Below are 16,713 nucleotides of genomic sequence, written 5' to 3'. Positions count from 1 at the left end.
CTACTTTCTGGAATTCCATCTATAATAGGCATAGAGAAAATCAAATTATATATTAGATTATTTACATTAAGATAAATTATTTTGAATCAGACTCTTAAATGGACACTATGGATAATAGCAAAATAGAAATGTGGTCAACAAATAAACTGAAAATTATTTCAGTTCAGCACAACTGTATTTATGTGTGTATTTGCATTTTATACAGTATGTAAAACAATCTAAAGTTGAGAAAGTGAAAAGCTCATTTTCGAAAATGCAGGCATGTTTAATTCTTTGCTCTAAATAGCAATGTGTGCAAAATGATTTGATACTAATGGCAGCTAAAGGGGATTACTGTGTTGGAATGAACATTATGACAGTCATCAATTCTGAAAAATAAATTTTACAAAGGAGGATAGTGTATATCAATGATATACAGATCAGCTCCCATCTGGTTTAGATTGGTCCAGTTCAGACTATAACATTAAATCAAATCAAATATTTGAACTAAATTAATTCAGTTTGGAGAGTAAGTTTGATTAAGTTATTCTAAATGAACAACTTGATTATAGTTTTTTTTTTAATTTAATGCAGTTTACAGGTGCTCAACGTAAGCAGCTAAGAAAGCAAGTACAAATACATACAAATCCAGAAGGCAATTTTTCTATAACAAACCAAACACACTATAAGACTTTGATCACTACCCTGCCCTAAAGCCTGGGAGAGTAGCCAAATTTTCAGTGACTTTCCAAATATCATCAGAGTTTTTGCTATATGAATCTCTGTTTCTGATGGCAGGCACTGCAACGAAGAAGTATACTTTCTAAATTCTCATGGTTGACACTGTTTCATGGAAGGAGCGTGAAGCATAGCCACTGCCCAGTCTCATTAAACCAGGCAGAAACTATTGCTTATTTTGGCAAACTTCAAATAAACAGGCCATATGCCATGAAAAGCTTTATAGTTGGTAACCAGCCCGTGGCATTGCACCTGGAACCAGTAGTGGCATTGCATAGCACATCACAGCATACCCATCACTGCCCACATCATCACTTCTAGAACAGTGATACTTTCTGAGTGGTCTTTAAAGGCAGCCCCATAATCCATTCATGACAATCACATTTTTTGTGAGGTGGCTGCCACATAAATAAGATAAACAAACAAACAAAGGGACAAGCTATGAATTACTCTCTGAAGTTCACACATGCCCTGTGATCAATATTAATTCAAAAAAAACAATTGTGATCTGATCTGATTTGTCAATTATATGAATCAAAATTTAATGTCACCCCTAAATTTGTACTGTATGAGATTACCAAAAAGCAAATGTAAAATTTTGATCAACAAAATGCCAAAGCGGTAATAAGTAATATTTGTATCATATTATGTTTTCATATTAATTTTAATACAAACTTAATGTGTGGGAAGTTTATATGGAGTATAGGTAGTCCTTGACTTATGATACAATTGAATCCAAAATTGCTGTTGATAATCAAGAAAGTTGTTAAGTGAATTTTGCCCTATTTTATGATCTTTCCAGCCACAGTTAAATGAATCTCTGTGGTTGTTAAGTTAGTCACATGATAGTTGAGTGAATCTGTCTTCCCCCATTGACTTTGCTTCTCAGAAGAACATAAAAGGGGATCACATGATCGTGCTACACTGCAGCCTTCATAAATATGAATCAGTTGCCAAGCATCAGAATTTTAATCATGGGATCATAGGGAAGCCACAATGGTCCTAGGTGTGAAAACCTGTCATAAGTAATTTTTTTCAGTGCTATTGTAACTCTGAATGGTCACTAAATGAAATGTTGCAAGTCGAGGACTACCTGTATATGTTGTCCTACTTACATATTTTAAATGATTTTGCATATAGAACTTTTCCACTTTTTACTGATTGGATCATCACATCATATTTCTTGTCTTCTTCAAGCAGAACTGTAACTTTTTGTACTTTTACTTGAATTGCAGAAACACTTTTCATATTCTATAATTTAAACAGATTTTAATACAGTATTATTATACCTAAGGCTGAAATCATAAACAAATTTTAAAACAAAATATGATCTGCTTTTCAGTACTTATAGCTCCTTTTTTTGGATAAATTAGAGCCCTCTGTATATTTATCAAGATTTCCAACTTAATATAATATCTGCACTAATAATCCACACTTATAATGAGCCCTGCAGAGTCCGCTCTACAATGATATTTCAATTGCTTTACTTTGTGATTGTGATTGCTTAAGAATAAAATCAAAAAATAACTACCAGAGAAGTAGCAACTAAAGAACCAAGCATTAGCCTTTTCATAGTTCATGAAATATAACCATTAAAAAAACTTGTTTATATGTGTCATTGTTTACCATTAACCAGACATAACTGTTTGATGATTTGATGCCTACTTATCAATACTGTATTATCAATGTCGATATTATCAATATTATCAAATGGCAATAAATGTAATATATTTATAAATTATAAGCATTCTACACAATATTTTAACACATTTTCTAACAAAGAAAAAAATAGCACCACTAAAAATGCACAACAATGTTACTTTGAAAACTTACTTTTTGAGCAAAGTCATCTGGAATGTGATATGTTATAATATAAAAATCTGGATATTGATCTTCTGGAAATTTTGACCATTCCAAAGAAACAGCTCTAGAAGGGTTCTTCATTTTATCACACTTCAGATTGCTGGTTATCTTTAGTAAAATAACAGTCAGGCGGAGATATTTCACAACATGATTATTAAACCATTCCAATATTGTTACTATATATAATTATACATATCATTCAGCAATGACATCAAATTTAACATTTTATTTGGCTCAGATTATAACTTAGTTCATATCATGAAGATCATCATTAAATGTTATTCTCTGGTTTGGATTAAAAAAACCTGAATTTCTAGATATTAACATTCATTACAGATGGCAGAATATCTTGAGAACATTCTTTCCAGCATCTCATGACATCATCCTTGATTAAAGGATCAAGAGACATGAGATGGTGTTTTAGTACCCAAAGCATTGATGAGAAATGGAGACTACATAAATCCCCAATCCTAAACTAGCACTGCCACTACTAGAAAAAGTTGTGATTTAAGTGAAAAGAAGTGTATATCCAGAGTTCAGCTAAATATGTGAAGAGTAAGCAAGTATTTTTCTACCCCTAATTTCATATTGTCCAAATAAACCTTTACGGGATAAAGTGGCAACAAAAGATCTTATCTAGTCACGCTATATGCTATGTCTATATGTTCCTAAAAAGAATACCAAACACCAGAAGAATTAGAATAGAATAATAGAGTTGGAAGGGACCTTGGAGGTCTTCTAATCCAACCCCCTGCCCAGGCAGGAAACCCTACACCACTTCAGACAAATGGTTATCCAACATCTTCTTAAAAACTTCCAGTGTTGGAGCATTCACAACTTCTGCAGGCAAGTTGTTCCACTGATTAATTGTTCTGTCAGGAAATTTCTCCTTAGCTCTAAATTGCTTCTCTCCTTGGTTAGTTTCCACCCATTGCTTCTTGTTCTACCCTCTTCTTTGTGGCAACCCCTGAGATATTGGAACACTGCTATCATATCTCCCCTAGTCCTTCTCTTCATCAAACTAGACAAACCCAGTTCCTGCAACCATTCTTCATATGTTTTAGCCTCCAGTCTCCTAATCATCTTTGTTGCTCTTCTCTGCACTCTTTCTAGAGACTCAACATCTTTTTTATATCGTGGCGACCAAAACTGAATGCAATATTCCAAGTGTGGTCTTACCAAGGCATTGTAAAGTGGTATTAACACTTCACGTGATCTTGATTCTATCCCTCTGTTTATGCAGCCCAGAACTGTGTTGGCTTTTTTGGCAGCTGCTGCACACTGCTGGCTCATATCTAAATGGTTGTCCACTAGGACTCCAAGATCCCTCTCACAGTTACTACTATTGAGCAAGGTACCACATATACGGTACCTGTGCATTTTGTTTTTCTTGCCTAAATAACCTTAATTTTTTCACTGTTGAATTTCATTTTATTAGATAGCATCCAATGTTCAAGTCTATCAAGATCCTTCTGGATCTTGAGCTTATCTTCTGGCGTGTTAGCTATTCCTGCCAGCTTGGTGTCATCTGCAAATTTTATGAGTTCCCCATCTATCCCCTCGTCCAAGTCATATCTATTCTTACCTGAAATACACATTGGGTCACAATTAAAAAGCACATTGTCTTGTCCATAGTGTGGTTCAGTCTCAGATTTTAAAATTAGTCAAATTTCTAATTGAATTATGAAGCCAATCCTGTAAAAAGAAAGAAATAATATAACAAAATCTACTTAAAAATCTACTTTTTAAAATACATTATTCTGTAGTCACATCTTTGAGAAAACATGAGACTTTTCAGTTTTCAAGTTAGTATAGTATATTTTCAGTATATGATCATGTGGTAATATAGATAGTCCTCAATTTACAACCACAATTGAGCCCAAAATTTTTGTTGAGACATTTGATAAATGAGTTTTGCCCCATTTTATGACCTTTCTTGCCACAGTTGATAAGTTAGTAACCTGGTTGTTAGGTGAATCTGGTTTCCCCATTGATTTTGCTTGTCAGAAGGTTACAAAAGGTGATCACATGACCTGGGACATAGCAACGGTCATAGGTATGAAGCAGTTGCCAAGCATCTGAAATTTTATTACATGATACTGCAAAGATCGTAACTGGTCATAAGTCATTTTCAGTGCTATTGTAACTTTGAATGGTCATTAAATGAATTGTTGTAAGTTGAAAACTATCAGTAGTTAATTCAGGTTGATCTATAGTTCCATTATATCCAAATGATATATACAACTGCAATAATTTGAGCAAATGTAAGTTCTTAACTTTTTTTTTACTGATGTATATGATTATGCAGCATATACATACACATACAGTTCAATTATTGATAAAGTATTTGTAATATTCTATATCTAGCACATCTAACAATTTCTTTGATACTATCAGTGTCTATCAAAAAAGTGTATGCTTACATTTTTAATTTTATATTTAAAATTGTAACATAGGAAGAAATTTTAATGTATACCTACCGTTTTTTTCGGAGTGTAAGACACACTTTTTCCCCCTTAAAAAAGGCTGAAAATTTGGGTGTGTCTTATACTCCGAATGTAGCTTTTTCAAAGATTTTTTTCAGCCCTAACGAGGCACTAGTGAGTGAAGCAATCTCTGTGCTTTGCCTGCTTTTCTTATTGCTGTTCCATCTCAGCTGTGCTTTAGAAGCTGTTTTTTATCCCCAAGCAGGGGATAAAAAGCGTGCGTGCACACACTCAAAATCAGCAAACTAATGTGCTGAAGCTGACCAGACTAAGGACACTAGCCAGATGAATACCTGGTAGGAAGATTTTTCCCCCCTATTTTCCTCCCCCAAAACTAAGCTACGTCTTATACTTTGATGCATCTAATACTCTGAAAAATACGGTATTTAAAATATGAGCAATATCATACATTATTCATGGAAGACGCGGTGGCGCAGCAGCTTAATGACACTGGAACTGCCAACCAGAAATGGTCTACATTCTGGCAATTTGAGTCCGGCTCCGTGAGGAGGAGTGAGCTCCCGTCACTCAATCTTTAGCTTCTGTCCACCCAGCAGTTCAAAAACATGCAATATTGCAAGTAGATAAATGGGTACCACTTAGGTGGGAAAAACCTAGCTGTGTTCATGTGTGCAGAGAGCAGAAGCTGGCACAGGACTTGGCCGAAGACAAGGCAAGACTGGTGGAGCAGCCTAGAAGAGCCAGCAACCCAAGTGCCGCTAGCTGATTGGTGTAAAGCTAGTTTGCCCCCTGCAGTACACCAATGGTAGGCATGCAAACACTGAATAGAATGAATTAACAATCTAGGAGTTGTTGTGTCCCTGATGTTGTATGCTATATGCTAAATAAATTATTTCTGTGGGATATGGTGGAAGAAAGAGTTTTATACTGTATATAGCAACATAATGGAACAAAGGAAAATAGGAGGAAGGTGTATTTTCCTTTGAAGACGTTTCACTTCTCATCCAAGAAACTTCTTCGTCAAAGAAAAACAAGAAAGACCAGTTGCCTCTTGAAAAAGCACCTTAGGGACAATTATGAACTAGACGACTGAAATCTCCATAGACTTGTGTTGGATATGTTCACCACCCTGAGTTATTTGTAAAAAATAATAAAGGTGATATACAAAATAAAATAAAATAAAATAAAATAGATGTCAGAAGGATGTTGCAGACACTCAACCAGTATCATTAAAGGAATGTTCTGTGGCATGACCAGCTTGCACTCTGATGAACAGCTAAGTACATTGGAGATCATGGAAGCTGAAATCTAAAATCTGCTATTTCATATATTGACCTGTATCTGCTATAGGAGGTGTCCTCACTCAAAACCTAAATTGGATGCCATAACCATTCCTTTTAGTTCTACAGATCCTGTTATTCCTAATCGTAATCAGCACATCAGACACTGAATCCTAAAATGTGGTTACTGCTACTATGTGGAGAAGGAATGGGATGACTGACAAGGGATAGCTCATTTGGAAGGTCTAACTTCCAGGAAGAAGCATCCTCTTGCTACTGTGAACCCCCAGTAAGTGCCAACTATATCTAGAAAAGACTAGGCTGTCTGGAGAAATCTCACGGTTAGAAAGTCAAGTTTGTTGGAAACAACATTCAAACAATCTGTTTTGGGTCCAGAAACCTTGAATAAATGCTTCTTCAGGTGCGTTAATCCTTTTCTGGGTCTCAAAATCACCCAGTGAGTTTCCATGAGGGACAGTAGTCTTGAATTTTGGATTTCCCTTTCCACCCTGTCTTGATTATGTAAATTTCCTACAAGCTGAGTTTGAGGGCTATTAATTTAATGTTGCTGTTATTTGAACAATAATGCAAATAGGGTTGCCATTGCCTTCATCCAGGATGGCTTTTCCCAGTTATTCTATAGCCCTGAGATTTTCTGGTGATTGCTGACTCCATTTAGTTTTTCTGAAATCAATCAAAGTTGCCTCCTTGGATAATATAAAACACACATTAATCTGAGTAAGTCAGACAGCAAGCAGGCAGGCAGGCAGGCAGGCAGGCAGGCAGGAAGGAAGGAAGGAAGGAAGGAAAAGAAAGAATGAACAAAAGAACGAAAGAAAGAAAGACACTCATTGCATCATTAGGTGTTTCTATGCACATGATGGAGCACAGAGTTCATGGATTCCTTTTTGCCAGAATTATTCCTCAGATGTGCCCAACCTCGAACTCCATAATTCTTAAACCAGAAACCATCCTCTTTTCAAAATCCACAAGGTTCTCAGTTATTCGAGGGAAATTAGACTGAATGTCTGAAGATCAGGCGCGCAGGTCGCTTTGGGAGGAGACTACGATTTGGCGTAGCTCGCTTGCACAGAGCCTCTTCCCTCTTCTGTACAAAGTGAAAAGCCAAAGCGCTTCCAAAAGAGTTTTCTCTGCCCACCTCGGGAGAACCTTTGCTGCCGAATCCAGCGCTTGCGCTCTGTCACTGGGTTTGGCTCACCAAGTGATTCCAAAAGAGCGCGGCAGCTTCCTGCCGGCAGACCTTGCCTAGCTCGGCCGCCGCTAGCGCGCAAAACCTACCTGCTCTCGGTGGGGGGAAAGGGCTACGAAAGCCTCCGGGTCCCTGCGCCGTTTTCTTTGCTTCCTTTACTTGCTCCAGTCCAACTCGTTTTGGCCACCTCACCACCCCGCTGGGTGGGCTGAGGGCCTGACTGAAGGAAAGTCGGGTGGGGGCGGAGTCGATTCCTCCACCGGGGGCAGAAGGTCCTCCTGCCTTCCAGCAGGAACGTTTTTGGTGGCCAGGAGCATGGATACAGTCATCCCCACCATTGGAAGTGCAGAACATTCTTGGAAAGCACAACGTTTTTTATTATTATTATTATTATTATTATTATTATTATTATTATTATTATTATTATTATTATTATTATTATTATTATTATTATTATTATTATTTCATGTGTCAGATTCATAGGGCATTTCAGTAATGGCAAATGGATAATACCCTCATTCATTTTACTGTGTTTACTTGCTGAAAACTCCGTAAAACTAATGTATTTGGAGGATCAAGAGCTACACAGATATCCAGATTACTTAGGATACCATGGTTAGGAAAACTGCATTCAACTGGTTATCTTCAAAGGGACCCCAGAGGAATTGGAGTCAAATTGGAATAATTTGAGTTTTTTGAAATTAGTTAAAGGTGTGTAGTTAAATGTAGGGGGTTTGCACCTATAGTCAGCTACAGATCACCGAAAATCTGTGAAATGGGTGCAGGATTCAGTTAACAGGAAAAAGGATTCCTAGATTAAACTACTAAACAATAATAATGAGAAATATTTTTAAACTATATGAATAACAGAATCATAAAGGAGTTTTGTTGTTTTTTTTAGGAAGAAGAAATTTAAGAAATTGGGATTAAACAGACTATTTCAAAATGATTCAAAATGGAAGAACAAAAATATAAATCTAAGTAAATATATATTGTCATCTATTTTATTAATAATCCTAACAGATTTCAAAATAGATTGATTACACCTTACTTATATATTTGTTGTACACCACCTGCATTAGAAAATTGTGTTTGTAGTGTAGGAAATTGCATTTTATTGTATTTATAAACTAGGTATTTTGCCTTCAAGCCTGAATGGATTAGATAATCGTGCAAAAGGTTTCAGCCATTTTTAATAATGAAAGTTTGTCCAAAGCTACTCAAATGGAAATGCTACTAAGTCTGAAATATTTGGTTTAGGACTGCTGTTTAAAATCATCAAGTGTATTTTCCCATACCCCATTTCCAATTAGACCACTTGTTTAAAGAAAGACAAACATTTTCCCTGTTTACGTTTGGCTATAACAGTGACAGTTCTTGTAAATATAGTATGGTTATTGTGGAGTTAAAATACATACATTCACTAGTTATCTAGTGACAACATCTCTAGAGCAAAAATGCACTTTGTTTGCAACTCTCAGCTCTGCATAAAGCTTTCATCAATACAATAAGACAGCTTTACATGATCAGCAGAAAAGCCCCTTTTACAGGAGGAGTAAACATCTTTGTTTGGAACAGCATATTTCATTTTAATTAAATGGATACTCCCCTAAATGAAAATATTTTCATTTCATACACTGTTTCTAGTAAATGTATAAATAATTGATCACAAAATAAAGTGAGGTACCAAACTATATTTTAACGCAGATGTAGTTCTAATACAATTTTATTTAGGAGGGCCATTTTTAACAGAAAAGCAGATGAAGGAAGTGAATTACCTTTCCTGCACATACGTTTAAATTACCTACCATTTTTCTCTGACATATAAATAAATAATTGGAATCCCATTTGAGAAAACTATCTGAAAGGTGACTTGGAAAGTAAAAATGAGCAATGGATTCTTTCCTTTCCCCTTTACTATATAATAGAAGCACATCTGGGAACTTCATTATTCATACTTTCATGTGATTTGTAATTTTCCCCTAGAACTTAATGGAGAAATGATTTGTTAAAAGGCTGCATAAAATATACTTTCTAAAGGGTTTTTCTTGAATATTCATTTTATCTTCCCAATAAAAGTCTTAGTTATTAAACGTTTCCTATGGCAACAATATACTGTAATACTCAATTCTTTTTAAAAATATTTATTTATATTAAAATATTGTAACACATAATCAAGAGATACTAGAAATACCATGAACGATTGCACAAAACATACCTTAGTCTAGTATAGTTAGCCTTCTACCTCAACATGTCCTTTCTTTAAAAAATGCAGCTTTTTCATGCATTTTCCTCTTTAGGAGTGCATATAGCATTTCAAATTATGTTTTAATGCAGGCAAAGTATAGAAACTATCATTTACTTTTGCATAAATTCTTGTAAATATAAAATAATGTCAAAAATGGTTTATAAGATATTACTACATGCAGTCATAGTAATAAAAAGTATGCTAGAAAAGATTAGAATCAGAAAAATAAGAAATACCACCATGTTATGGATTTCAAAATTTTAATAAAATATCACAAATATTACAACGCAGAATAGGATTACTCTTGAGGAATAATCACTGATGCCAGTGGAAGTGCTCATAAACTGCAAAGTTTTGATATAACCCCAGAACAAGGCATGTGTTATAATTAGATAGTTAATGTTGGCTAATTACATAAATGACATGAGAGTGTATAGCACTTACAATGTCTGGCATGAATAACATCTGGAAGAGTAAAGAGATCACACCCACAACCAAATGCAGATTAGTTAATGCAATATTTTTTTCGATTAGTACTTATGGCTGTGGAACTTGGCAGATAGGAGAAGGGTGGACGCCTTTGAACTATGGTGCTGGAGGCAACTATTACACATACCATGGACTGCAAAAATAATGAAGAAGTCCTAGTCTGAACCTCACTTAAAATATTACTTGAAGCCAAGATCTCCAAACAGAAGGCATCATACTTCGGTCACGTTTTGCGATCTGACTCATTCGAAAAGTCAATCATGCTGGGAGTGATCAGTGGAAAAATGAAAAGGTGCCATCCTCGTATCTGTTGGCTAGACACTATAAAGAATGACACTGGGATAACCATGGCAGATCTGAAGGAGGCAATGCAAGACAGACGAACATGGAGAGAGCTGATCCATAGAGTGGCCAAGAGTCAGTCATGACTAAATGACTGCTCCTGATGAATTACATACATACTTCACATTTCTGAGTATATTACTGTAAAGTGAATTAAGTGTTCCATATGTGTCAAAAATTAATATGCTCCCTTTTTACATACAGTATGCATATATAAATTGAGAAAATATTTATATATTAAATCTGATCATAAGAAAGAACAAAAACTTGGTTTGCAAGTAATCACAAAGTTTTTAATTCCACTGGCATGAACAGTCTGTAGGTTCCTGCATGACATACAGAATTTCAGTGCCATTTCCAGAGCAGTAAAGTGGCACAGTTCGATTCTGAACTCCATTTTCACGGCAGCATTTGCAGAACCTTAAGTGGCTATCGACATTGACATTAAAAATTGTAGCAGAGGGGCACTTTCCATCACAAGAAGCCACACTTATCTGTTGGAGACAGGAAGGAGAAGAATGTCATTGATAGTTTCAAATTTTAGCCTTTAAATTTATTGACAGCTTCAGTCATTAAATCTATTTTAAAAGTTTGGAAATTCATCATGTTGCTGAATTTCTTGTGTGTTCAGGTCTCATGAAATAGTCCCATGGTCTATTCACGATCAGCCTGTTTGCTTCCTCTGCCATTTGCCTTTTTATGATACTTTGCCATTTAATTCTTAAAACAAGGACATCTGTACACTACTATGTAATACTTGCAAATATTATTTTAATATACATATCAGTGTGCTGCTTAAATGCATCCATGCCTGACATGGAAGGAGAGAAAGGAATATTAATAAATAACAGGACATCTCCAGTTCAAGGCAGCAAGCTTAAGATTTCTGCATACACATATTCATGGACATGTTAGATGAGGTGATATGTCCACACAAATACTTATTCTTGCACATGCAAATATCCCTCTACAGGGAAAATGGTGTCCCTCTTGGTTCTATTAGACCTCTTAGTGGTTTCCAGTATTATCTACCATTAAACCATTCAGGGATATCCACAAGGGTTTGAAGTAGAGAGGATACTATTAATGGTGATTATGCTCCTACTTGAGTAGGTGGTTCCAGGCTATGGTGCTTGGGGCAGAAGAATTTGAGCTCATGGAACCCCTAAGCAGAGACTTCCAAGGTCCAGGCTTCTTTCTTTGCTATTTAACATTTAGAATAAAGCTATGGAAGATATCACCCACTGATCTAGTGTAATGTTGATAACATGTTGATGATTCCTGGTTTCTGCATCACCATCCAAGAGATACTGCGAGGATCCTGAAGAGGAGTTGTGAATAGGGCAAAGTAAACTCAGATTAAATCCTACAGCATTTCTCTGGGTGGGATCACATTTCCCTGAAAGAAGGACTTTGTGACTTGTGGGTTTGCTTGTATTCTCAACTCTTGCTTCAATAGCAGATGAAAGCTGCTAATGCCATAGCAGGTAGAAAAAGGCAGCCAGGAGGCCTTTTTCCAAAATCTACACAGCAATTTAAAGTAAGTTGAATAAGCATGTGTTCAATAGCTGTTAGGGAGGTTCCATATAGAGGTTCTGGAGTGCCAGTTACAACCATACATGGACCAAGAGGCCACAGTGATGGCAGGCCATGCCCTGATCCCCAATAGGCTGAACTACTGGAATCTGCCTTTGGAGATCACTTAGAAATTACACTGGTGCAAATACAACAACTTGATTATTGGCAGGACAGGTCCCCTCAATATTAATTAAACTCAATTCTTGCTTGGGTTATCAGTAGACTTTGGTATCCATGTTAAAGAATGGTCATTACCTAATTAGAGGCAATTGTATTCTGCACTAGTGATCTGGTTTGAGATGTCTCTGAACTAATGAAGTCAGCATTTAAATAATGTTAGGGTAAAAGCAATTAAACTGCAAATTCTTTTTATGAGTAGGAGGATATTACTAGGGAGAGAGGTTTTCCAGATGTCAAAACAGTAATAGGATTTGCATGTATGTTTACCACACTAATCACAAGCCTGTTTTAGCAACTGATATGCTCTAAGGCTGAGAGAAAGTGACTAGAGACAATAGCAAACCACTTCTGAAAAACCTTGCCAACAAACTGCAGGAACTTGTCCAGGCAGTCTATGATAATCAAACAGGGTTGAATGGAAGAAAAAAACCCTCTTGCTCCTATATAGGAAGTAGCCCCCAAATTAGGCATTTATACTTACAGGACTTTGGCTTACGCAGTCTTCTTTTCTTACAGTAGTTCTGACCATTATTTTTTGGCAAATCCTTTCGTCTCTTTTACCTGATAAAGCATAAAGTATGAAGACACTACTCAAGCCTTTTTTTTTTTACTACATCATTAGTTAAAGAGCTCTTTAGGTGTCTGTACTCATCTGAACATGCACCAAGGTGTCTAATCCTCCACCCATAATCCGTTTGTGGAGCTTTGTTTTGTTTGTAATAGCAGAACATCTCATAGCTGTTTATGCACATTAATATATACTTTTTTCCTATTCTCTTCCTAATGGAACACCTAGACATGAAGGCTGCACAGCAACTGGATTTAAAATAGGTTGAACAAGCATGTTCAATAAGTGTGAAGAAGGTTACAGTCAAATCAAAATGTGTATAAAAGTTAAGAGTATGGAATGCTTAGTATTGGCAGTTCTATCATGATCTCATTTTTCTGGTCCCCTTGGGCAGCTGATTTAGAGTTTCTATCAGATCTCTGAATTGACTGGAGGATTTCCAAGAGGAGCTCAACAAAGGTGCAGTTCTTTTTGTGTGACACAGCACACCTGACTATCCAAGAAACTACTCTTAAATAAGAGCATAGTTGAGATTGCCATTTAATTTTAGAATGGAAAGAAAGTATCCGCAGAAAATACCCTGCAATCTGAATTATGCTGCAATTATAGCAGGCATAACTGCAAAGGCAGAATGCTTTCCAGTTTCGTTATGCAAACAACATAACATAACTTGCCTATTTTCCCTATTTTCCTATTTCTTCAGTTCAATTTCAATTCAGCTGAATTGAAATTATTACAAATATATTTAATAGTCTTCATTGTTATAATTCATCGCTCAGAGTAAAATAACCCTATCAAACTATAGAAAATTAAGTAGGGCATTCTGATTTTCAAGCTCCATTTGTAGAAAGATTAGATTGGTTTTTCATACAGCTTTTAGACTATTCAGCTGTTACTAATATTGCTATTCACTTTGGGTAGATTTCCCTGATGTATTGTAATATATATATTCTATCAGTATTAGTTAAGATTTGCTTTTAAATTTTATATTGTTTTATGAATTGATTGTAAACTACTTTGAACGTTGAAAAACAATTAAATCAACAGAGGGAAAACAACAGCAGAAATTTAAAATCCCAATAAAAGTCACAAAATGAGTCTTGTCCATATCATTAATTTTACTAGAAATATATTTTTGCTCCTTTTCTGACCATGTTCAATGCTTATATTTCAAGAATTATATCCACAGAATTGTTTACAAAATCAGATTCATGAAGTGCATCTTTAGGTAGTGCTAGTTTTACTATGGAATAATATATTTTTTGATAATTATAGAGTCAATCAACACTTCTCTGAATCACAACCTAATATAATATATCTATGTATATCAACAATTTTTTTAAAAAATAAAGAAAATAAAATACATTTATTAAAAATAGTAATACCTGGTTCACAATTAATACTATCAGTAGAGACTACAGGGCTAATGGCAAAGGGTAATACACCCCGTCCAGAACCTGGCAGAATTATTGGGAATATAAGTTTCTTGTAATAAGCAAAAACATTTTTACATAAACAGCATTTCATTAATTCTTACACTGCCAACTGCTAATAATTTTCATGGAAGCTGTTCTTTTTTATAAAAAGAAACAAGTATTCTTATTTTTCTAAATTAATTATAACCCTATGTTTTAATACCCATGTGGATAATAAGGCCCTTACATTTTACATGTGAAAAAAGAAACCTGGAACATGATTTGGCAAGGTAAGAATTAAACATATGAACTCACTCAGCATGCATATAATCATTCACCATTTCAAATAAAGATCATTCATTACCATTAAAACCCAAGGGATTTTAAGCTGTACTTGTAGCTCAGTTATACTCCTTAACCATTAAAAGCACATGCTTTTATTTGTTCTAAAAAAGACTCTATTAGTATATAAAACAGCATTTAATATTGATTTTTTTTTAAGCTAGTTCAGCAAACAGTTCTGAAGATAACTACTAAAGCCAAATTTTTTGGTTAAACATTGTTTTAGAGAACTGTAAAGAAAAATTCTTCTACCCATCAATGGCTGGCTTTTACATGATTTACTTCATTTATATAAAATATTGATTGGGAGAGAGAAATTTATGGTATTCATGAGATGTTATTAACCTTCAAATATCAATTTATTAATATCAATATGTCAATTTAGTGACACAATTGCCAAAATTTTCCTTGTCATTGTACTACTCAGAATAGTAACTTGTTTTAGGTAAAGGATTTTCTAGATTTAAGTCATGATGTGAAGAAAGAGATACTTTGAAATTATTAAGAAAATATATGTATGTGTGTTGTAGGTTCCAGAATATTCTGAGTAGAAATCTGATCAGAAAGCATTCTTCTGGAAAATTGAAGAGACACACAGTGTTTGCAGATTTCTTCTTCTCCCTGACACTATACCACTGGCCAATACTATTTAATGGCAATGCAGAGTGCAAGACAACATTTAGCAAAATATGAAAGATGATAAAGGAATTGCTGGTGGCAAGATATTTCCTTGGTGAGCTATCTTTTTCTACAAGTGCTTCATCAGAGCCAGTGTGGTATGGTGATTAAAGTGTTAGACTAGCACCCAGGAGACCAGTTTATCCTTTCTTCTACACTGGATAAATTTCTGTCTGATCTATGTCACAGGGATATTATATGAAAATGGAGAGAGGAGTGTTAGACATACTGCCATCAACTTCTTAACAGAAGGCAGGAGATCTAACAAATGACTGTATTATTTTATGGCCATCTATTGTAAATAAATACCAGAAGAAAAAAATCACTACTTGTAAAAGCAATATTACAGTAGCGGTGAGTTTGACTACATACTTCAGATCTTACTCAACGTCTAAAGCAGTGTTTCTTAACCTTAGCAACTCTAAGATATATGGATTTCCATTCCCAGAGTTCCCTAGTCAGTATGGCTGATTGGGGAATTCTGGGAGTTGAAATCCACACATCTTAAAGTTGCTAAAGTTGAAAAACACTGCTTTAGATGTTGGGTAAGATCTGTAGTATGTGGATATGAATTTATGAAAAACAGAGTCTCTTTGTACAGCCTTTTTGAATCCAGAGACAGGTATTCTAGAAGATACTAGATACTGGTAACAAGTATCTAGTATCTTGACAAGATCACACCCTGATTTGTTGATATGCAACATGAAGGATTTCCCAAAGAATAAAAGTATAAATAGGCTTGATTGAGAAAAACATTTTTGAGAGTACCAGCAATTATTAAAACCCAGCTGTCTTTTTCTTTCTTTGGTGCTTTTTATTCAGGTGTATTTGATCCTGGTTTCTTTGTTGGATTTTCAAATAAGGCTAGGAGAAGGAAACTGTTTTGCTAGCAATATTTGTATTATGAACAAAAGAAACTCATTAAAAAATGTTCATTCCAGTTCAAATAGAAAGAACCATCCTGGGTTGGATGGATTTTTACTATCTCTAATAAAATATCCAAATTCCACCATTGTGAAAAGTAATCATACTGTACTTACATTTAAGTTCTCATTTAAACTGAGACTTTGAGAAGTAAGATTATCAGAAAATAAACCTTGATATATTTTTTTGAGTAAAATATTTATCCACTATCCTGAACGAGAAAATTTATGACCTTTTAGAGCCGACCTATATGTTTTACAGTGCAGTTACTGAAACTACAGTATTAAATATATATGTGTGAATATATATATATTCACATTTACTGTTTTTATGTAATGTCTCAACAGTGCAATTATCCCTTTTTATATAAGCATTTTATATCATTTTCTCATGTAACCTTATGGTTGTACTTAACATATTTCCATAGAACAT

General features: G+C 35.0%; 1 protein-coding gene across 1 annotated transcript in view; it reads right to left on the bottom strand.

Annotated features, from left to right (window-relative positions):
- Positions 1-10,889: 10,889 nt before the first annotated feature.
- OTOGL (otogelin like) overlaps positions 10,890-16,713 on the bottom strand; it is a 90,733-nt gene continuing 84,909 nt past the window's right edge. Inside the window, 2 exon segments of the mRNA XM_070947882.1 lie at positions 10,890-11,090; positions 12,836-12,915. Coding sequence (XP_070803983.1) covers positions 10,890-11,090; positions 12,836-12,915 — 281 coding nt within the window.

This window comes from Pituophis catenifer, unplaced genomic scaffold, assembly GCF_029215685.1.
Source record: "Pituophis catenifer annectens isolate HBS135680 unplaced genomic scaffold, rPitCat1.0.hap2 SCAF_7, whole genome shotgun sequence".
NCBI lineage: Eukaryota > Metazoa > Chordata > Lepidosauria > Squamata > Colubridae > Pituophis > Pituophis catenifer.
Note: the sequence above shows the minus strand (reverse complement) of the source record. Positions and strands in the feature narration are given on the sequence as shown.